Source organism: Coffea arabica, chromosome 4e, assembly GCF_036785885.1.
Source record: "Coffea arabica cultivar ET-39 chromosome 4e, Coffea Arabica ET-39 HiFi, whole genome shotgun sequence".
Lineage (NCBI taxonomy): Eukaryota > Viridiplantae > Streptophyta > Magnoliopsida > Gentianales > Rubiaceae > Coffea > Coffea arabica.
The window spans coordinates 10701251-10708556 of record NC_092317.1 but is presented as its reverse complement, the minus strand read 5'-3'; the positions used below and the strand labels follow the sequence as shown (position 1 = coordinate 10708556).

Here is a 7306-nt window from a genome sequence, read left to right as displayed (position 1 = left end):
AATCCAAAAAATCGTGAGGAGGGATGGATTGGGTGATACGACAAAAAAATATAGTATAAGTGAGATATTTCAAGTTCGAGATCTCCCACTTATACTTTAAAAAAATTTAAAAATCCAAAAAATCTACTAAATGCAAGGGAGGCAATATAGAGTGTGCATACAGATAATAAATTAGATGTGAAATAGGTATACTAATTAGACTGCATTGAAGTTCCATAAATATTTTTTGTAAAAAATTATGCTACTAGGTTATTGGTAAAAACAAGAGATTTTAATTTCTTTCAACTTTAACGGGGCATTTTCTTTGAAATTGATAACGTTGAGATAGCAAAATGTTTTCGATAAATCAATAAATTTATTAGTTACTGGTGATTAGGAAAACAAGAAATTTATAGACAAGATGGAGGGGCACATTAAATTTCTACATATGCTTGGTGGAGAATATATCCGTGCAGACTCTATGTACATATGCTAGCATAATATTGGGAAAAGTTCAATAGTACTACTATTTCTCTACAAGAGGAGGTAGCTGATACAGTGGAAATCTGTAGATGCATATCCTTAATTTTGAGAATTGAATTGTTCACTTATTTCATAGGCTATCCTACTGATTGGATTTCTTGGAACTTCCAAGTCATTAATCTGTAATTACTAATGGATTACTCCACCCACATACTTTAATTAAAACCTATAATGACAACCTAAGGCTAGCTAGTTTGTAGGTTGAGATTTCAAAATTTTTAGCTAACAAATTGAACGAGTGAAATGTTGAACTCAAATTTACAGGTTGTATAATTTATACATGAATGATACTAAATTTTTTTAATAAAAAAGAAGCCAATATCATTAATAAATTAGCTAAAAATCGTCCAACACAATTTATTTAACAAAAAAGTTGCATTAATGGCAAAAAACACATAGAACATATCACAAATATATCTTATCTGAAAAATTACTAGATTTAACAGAGTTATAAAATAAGAAACATTATAATGTAAATCACAAATCATAATATTTGACCAATTGCACCAATCAGTACTCCATAAATATCTATGCATATCAATTCCCTTAAATATGCTATCTAAGTGGTTCAAATTCAAAATTGATGTTGAGATCTAACGAGAAGATCTAAGAAATTCTAGATCTAACATGTAGATCTAAAAAACTCTTAGATCTGGAAAAAAACAAAAAACAAAACAAGACTCTCACAAAAATAGCCTGTGAAAAAAGAAAATTCTCACTAGTCAACATTGGAAGAGAGAAAACTCTCACCACAATATTTTAGAAGAGACTTTATTAAATATAAAACAAAAATAAAGAAAGAGAAAAGGAGACCTTGGCTTGAGGGTGCCAAGATTTCCCTCATACGGAAGAAAAATGGTGAAGAAAAAGTTTGAGAGTAGAGAGAAGACAAAGAGAATGTGTGGGCAAAGTGAGAACGGGTCATGGGCTTATCACTATTTATGGTAACTTGTATTGTAGGAAGATAATTAACATCTCAAATGATGCTAAATGTAATTGAATGAGGATGTGAACATTTAGTGTTGATTAACAGAATTATTTTTTCAATCAGAGTACGAAATAAACAGATTTAAAAGCCAACTAAATGAATCGACTCTAACAGTAAATGAAAATTGTAGGAAATGCTGTAGGAAGCTTTTTTTTTTTGTGGGAAATGTTAGCAACCTTTTAAAAAAAAAAAAAAATTGTTAAGTCCCATGAAAAGAAAAACTAAATTCATGAAAAGTAAATGGAGGATCAGCCTTCAAGCTGCTAAACAGTTGCTTTCTATCTCCACTCTCTTTTATCATGGGTACATGAAAGTTTTCTGCGATGGATTCTAGCAAACACAAACAAAAGTTTCCTGTCTATTTTCTTGGGATGAGATAAATCCTTCCACTGCCTACTTTATTGACTAACTAATACTTTGTTTGTTGGTCTCGAGAAGCCAATGAATCGGTTGGGTGATGGAAGTGATGCAGCACCAGATGACCAGTTCCCACTTTTCTCATTTATTCAGACATATTATACTGTGTGTATTGGGGAGAAATCTGACAAAATGGGGAAGAAACAGGAGAGACAAGGGTTGCAGAAGTAGGTGATTTATGATGAAACTTGCAAGCTTCTACAAAGCAAAAAAACGCATGAATCTGTCACAAGTCTACGAGCAAAATGAATGCTAAAGACTCTGAAAGTAGTTTCTAAAAGCTACAAAAGCAGACGTACTCTTTCTTTCCTCCTTTCACTCAAAACTCCCAAAGTTGATTTGCTGCTTTATGCAACTTAAAACCCTAACCCTAATTATTTGATAAAATTTGCTTAACCATTTGCTTAGCTCTCCAAAACCCTTCATTGTTTGTTGTTGATACTCAACAAATATTGTACACACATAAATATGGAGAAGTACTTAATGCTAAAGATATGGTGCAATAGGTTCACAAGGGTTTTTGGGATTCTAGGAAGGAATTTTTGTTTGATGCACGAAATTGCACGGTGGAGAGGGACAGGAAGCTACTGTGGACTACTAGGGATAAAATAATGAAAAGCTTGAAGACTCAAGGAAATATGAAGAAGGACAACTTTATGGATCCGATGCATTACTTCAACTGTTGCAGACTAGTGTGCATTTTGGTTTGCCTAGATTTGTTATGATAAAGGTAAACTTCTCAATTGCAATTGCAAAGGATCATTTGCAAATTTGCAAGTATTTACCTTTCTACTACAGGAAGGGTACTAAATAAATCAATCGAAATTAAAACTGTAAGCATGCAAAAGAAAATTTAACTTGAAGGTGAAGCACCCAAAACCCTCAAAGCTCTTTCTACTCTTTTCATTTCTTTGTTGATTCACATTCACAGGAGAAACTTTTAACAGAAAGTCTTCTAGTCACCGTATTCCTTAGTCACCAACTTGCCAAATTAGACAAAGAAAGGGAAGTGCAAATGAGATTCAATTAAATAATTCTTGTTTTGGTGCAGGTGTGCTATGTCAGAGCCGGCTTTCTCAGTGCTTTCGATAAATAAATTAGCAATATTAAAGAAAGTGGTCCTTAAGAACAAAGCATAAAAGAAAGGCAAAAGAATATAAAGTCTAATGGAGGATTAAGCCATAGACTTAGGCTAGAGAGAATCTACTTTTTACAATTAACTCACTAGAGTAACTTTTATTCTTAAACATAAATTACACCACAGGATAGAACCCTTTCTCACATGGGCCTTAACAGTTGCTGTAATCATAATATTTTAAAAAAGAAAACAAAAAGAGGAAAAAAGTTCTAGTAGCCAAAAACAGACCATGCCAGAGCTAAATTCTCAAGCCTTAGTATAGACCTCAGTTCACCACAGTTCATCAATCTAGGTCTTAAATCACTCAAAAATATTGATTTTAGGAGTAATAGGACTTGATGGTCTAGCCAGAGGCATGCATGTGAGGCTTGCTAGACACCATAGAGCTAATAAAAAGCATACCATGTGAGGACTTCATCCCAGAAATGACACAGGTAATTTCTTGTAAACCTGCAACAGAATATATATAAATAGCTCTCAGAACTCATATACTATATATGTCCTCCTCCTCCTCCTCCTCCGCCACCACCATATCTGTGGATATCATTATCATTCCACGGCAGATGATAAGGATATTGAAAATTAGGGGTTTGATAGAATCCTCCACCTTCATTTCCCATCCTCCTAGTATTATTGTACTCAACCGGCCTCTGGCGGGGGGTCATAGGCTGGTGAACTTGATGCATTGCTCCATGGGGGCCTGATAATTCAGGTTGAATATGATCATTGCAGGCGTAGCGAATCAAGTCAGCATTGGCAGCATCAAGCTCCTTTTGCAGCCTCTCAACTTGTCTCTGGAGGAAAGAAATTGCACCAACACAGCCATAAACTGGATCCTTCACTCGGGCTTCGGCTTCATATGCAAGGGAGTTCACTGCGTCCTCTCTTTGGTGAGGGAGGAGTTCATTGAGGAGCTTACTGACATTGCTAGCCCCAAAGATTTTGTGAACATTTGCAAACTTTTGTGGTTCCTCTGGTGGGAAATATGGGGCAAAGATGCAACCAGGCATACATTTCCTCCTCAAGAATTTGCAGGCAGCACAAGGTGAGTTGTAGGAGCTGGATGAAGCCATTTCCTTTACACACAAAAGAAAATCAAGTAATCAAATGCATTACAAATTTTGACTACAACAGCCACCATCATAGATTCCCCTCTTACACATCAATTACATTCTTAACATACTTTGGATTCTTGTAATATTTAAACGCAACTGAAAATTTCTTTTTTCTTACTCTTACTCTTGTCCCATTTTAATCTTTTTTCAATGCATATGCCATATACTCTCCATTCTTCTAATGGAAATCATACTTGGAAAATTCAAATAATTTTGTCTATATGCAAAATCCAATAATTTCTGGTGATTAGTTGAAATTATCATGATGCTAACCAAATATATGGTGAGAGTCAAATGATGAACATTGCTGACTTTTTTATCCCCTTACTTCCAAATCTAGTCTTAGTCATCCCTTTAGCCCATCAATATATTTAGGCAAACACTGCCTCACTTGAACATGAGAAAACCAAATCTTTCTTTAATAACTTTTCTGTTTCTCAAAACTCCATATTTTTCTCACTCTCATACTTCAAGTCTGTAACCTCACTTCACCTTTGGGAGCATTTTGCATGCTCTCTTCAATTAAAGTGTAAGTTTTGTCTTGTTTTTAGTAAAGCAATCCACCTCCTCTCTCTCTCTCTCTCTGTGTATGTGTATGTTTTAGAGTACGTGTGTGTATGTGTGTGTGTGTTCTCACACTCATTAACTCACACAAACAGCACAAATTAATAATTGTTCAGAGCTCAGACTGTGAAGCCTAACAATTTATTTTCACATGATCCTATAAAAGTTCCTTTAGTATCCTTCTGAATCTTGGTTTTGTTTTTCCTTTCCCTTCTCAAATTATTCCATATGCGATCTGACTAGTGCAATTATTGGCAACTATATTTCACACTTGAAGTAAAATATGATGACATTTAAATCTGCTGTTTTAACTAATCAATCTATAAGTAGGAAAACCCTAGATCAGAAACTTTAAGCTAAGCTAGAGGAATGTAGCATCTCTGTAGTCCTTGCCTTTCCCAAAAAACATAAGCTTGTGGAAGAAAATTCTACTAAAAAAGCAATATACATGTGAAAGCTCCTCTTAACCTTAGACCTGCATGATCTTGGTTGCTTGATCAACAGAGCAAAAAGGGAAGTACCTTTTTTCCTTGTTGGAGCTGTTTGAGGAATTTGGACAGTGTTTCTTCAAAGTTCAAACTTTACAGTTTGCTGTAGCCAATGAAAACAGTGAGCTTCACAGGATTATAGTTTCTTGATGATGTGAAACTTTCTCTCAAAGAGGAAACCCTAATTGAGGAGTGAATACTTGTCCCCTGCAAATTCAGTTGCTAGCAAAGGATAAATAGGAAGAATAGCAAGGCAGGCAAAGAGCATTTGGTGGATGGAGGAGAAATGAATGAAGGCAAAAGACAAAGGTAATAAATGGGAGGTACACTAAAAAAGATGACTATGACACTGCATCTAATAATAATATCATGGCTGTGGGGAATGGGGATAACACCACATTTTGCCTTCTACCCTATACCTCTTCCCTCTTTTCTCATGCATTGATAGACAAAACAAAATATCTCACTATTTTACTTTTTTTTAAGTCATGTTAATGGATGAGAATGTTACCTAGAAGCCACTCATATATCATGTTCCATTCATTTGTCCCTTTTTTACAGACTCTAGGAAACAAGTAGGAAAAAGGAAAAACAGCCTAACCTTTGGAGGTCAAGAATATATTGATGTACACTAGATCCTCCAACTTTTAGAGATTTTTTTTTTCAAAAAAATAAACTCTAAGAGAGATCTAAAATTGGCACAAAAAAAAAAAGGAAGGAAGAAGAAGGGCTATTACTATTATCTGGTGGATGTCTAAAAGCATCCATTTGTATGTCAGATATAGCAGCTCAACTTCAGCCGGATATATTGATGCATACAACAATATGGATCCCTTTAATCTTAAGCACTATAAAGTCCATAGTGACGTAACTGTTTATCCAATTTCCTACATTTTTTGCATTTGAATCATTCGTATCAAATCTTGTAATGCTGCATAATATCGTGGATTAGTCAAACATGTTGTGCTGGTGAATGAATATATTCTGTAAAGAAGATTCTGGCGATGTTGGACGACTTCCCATCTCCTAAGTTATAAATTGTGTCCCAATTCCCAGCTTTCACGTCAGAGAAGAAAATTTTTAACTTTGGGAGTTGCTTTTACACATTTGTAGCTTGCATCATTCCATGAATTATTTTTGTAATCTTCCATATTTTATGTATTGAATTGTCCGCTGAGGTTATCATGATGAAAAAAGAATATTGAAAGAGGGTTTTCCTTAGATAAGTTGATCAGAATTGTAGCTTTTCCATAAATGGCTTGACTCCTAGTATTACTAGACTCTCATTTCACAATTTCACCCCATTCTTGGCAACCTATTCAATTTGATGCAATAAGAATGGGCGCAAGTCTCAACAATCTGCAGCATAATCCAGGCAATGGGAATCAACATGTTCTGCCGAAATTTGTTTGAGAGTTTCTAAGTCAATTTGTACCCCCAAAAAAAAAAGTCAATTTGTCCAATTGGAAGCTAACACAACTTGAGCGAAATCCCAAGCGTTACAATCATATTATCATAATAGTTTTGGAATGTATGATGAGATTAATTGAGTACCATTATGTGATATTTCAATGACCCCAAAAAAGATAAGTAATTAAGTTGGACTTAACACTAAGCCGTTATTCCACCTTTTGAAGATCTCCTAAGTGAACTGAGTTTAGAAATGATGCAGCATAAATCTTGTAAATTAAAAACAAATAATACGAGTTTGAAATATACTCTGGGAACTCATTTGTCACGTAGATCACTACTAATTATTGTAGTCCACATGACATTGTACCGCCAGTGGCCTTCGCATGTGGTAATAATTGTTGTTCAAACTTTATTTTTTCGTTTTTATTTTTTTGTGTATTGTTCATAACTTGCAGACAAATATGTTTAATTGATGAACCATGAGGGCAATTGCTACACTGAATTAACAATTGGAAAAGTTTTTACATAATTCTTGATTTGTTAGGAGCTCATAGATGTAATTTTTTTATTGAATTAATTTTTTTCTACACTCAGCATATACTTCAACTGGTTTGGATATACGACACACGCAAAATTCGAAGTTCAAATTTGCATTAATATT

General features: G+C 34.4%; 1 protein-coding gene across 1 annotated transcript; it reads right to left on the bottom strand.

Annotated features, from left to right (window-relative positions):
• Positions 1-3157: 3157 nt before the first annotated feature.
• On the bottom strand, positions 3158-5586 carry LOC113741352 (protein LATERAL ORGAN BOUNDARIES). Its single transcript, XM_027268868.2, has 2 exons — positions 5266-5586; positions 3158-4141 (listed from the first exon to the last, which is right to left on the bottom strand). Exon 2 carries the CDS (start codon positions 4136-4138, stop codon positions 3557-3559), a length of 582 nt encoding a protein of 193 aa, XP_027124669.1. The 5' UTR covers positions 4139-4141; positions 5266-5586; the 3' UTR covers positions 3158-3556.
• Between the last annotated feature and the right edge of the window lie 1720 nt (positions 5587-7306).

Excerpts from the sequence above, each read along its gene's own strand:
- LOC113741352 (XM_027268868.2), bottom strand. The coding sequence starts at position 4,138 with ATGGCTTCATCCAGCTCCTACAACTCACCTTGTGCTGCCTGCAAATTC.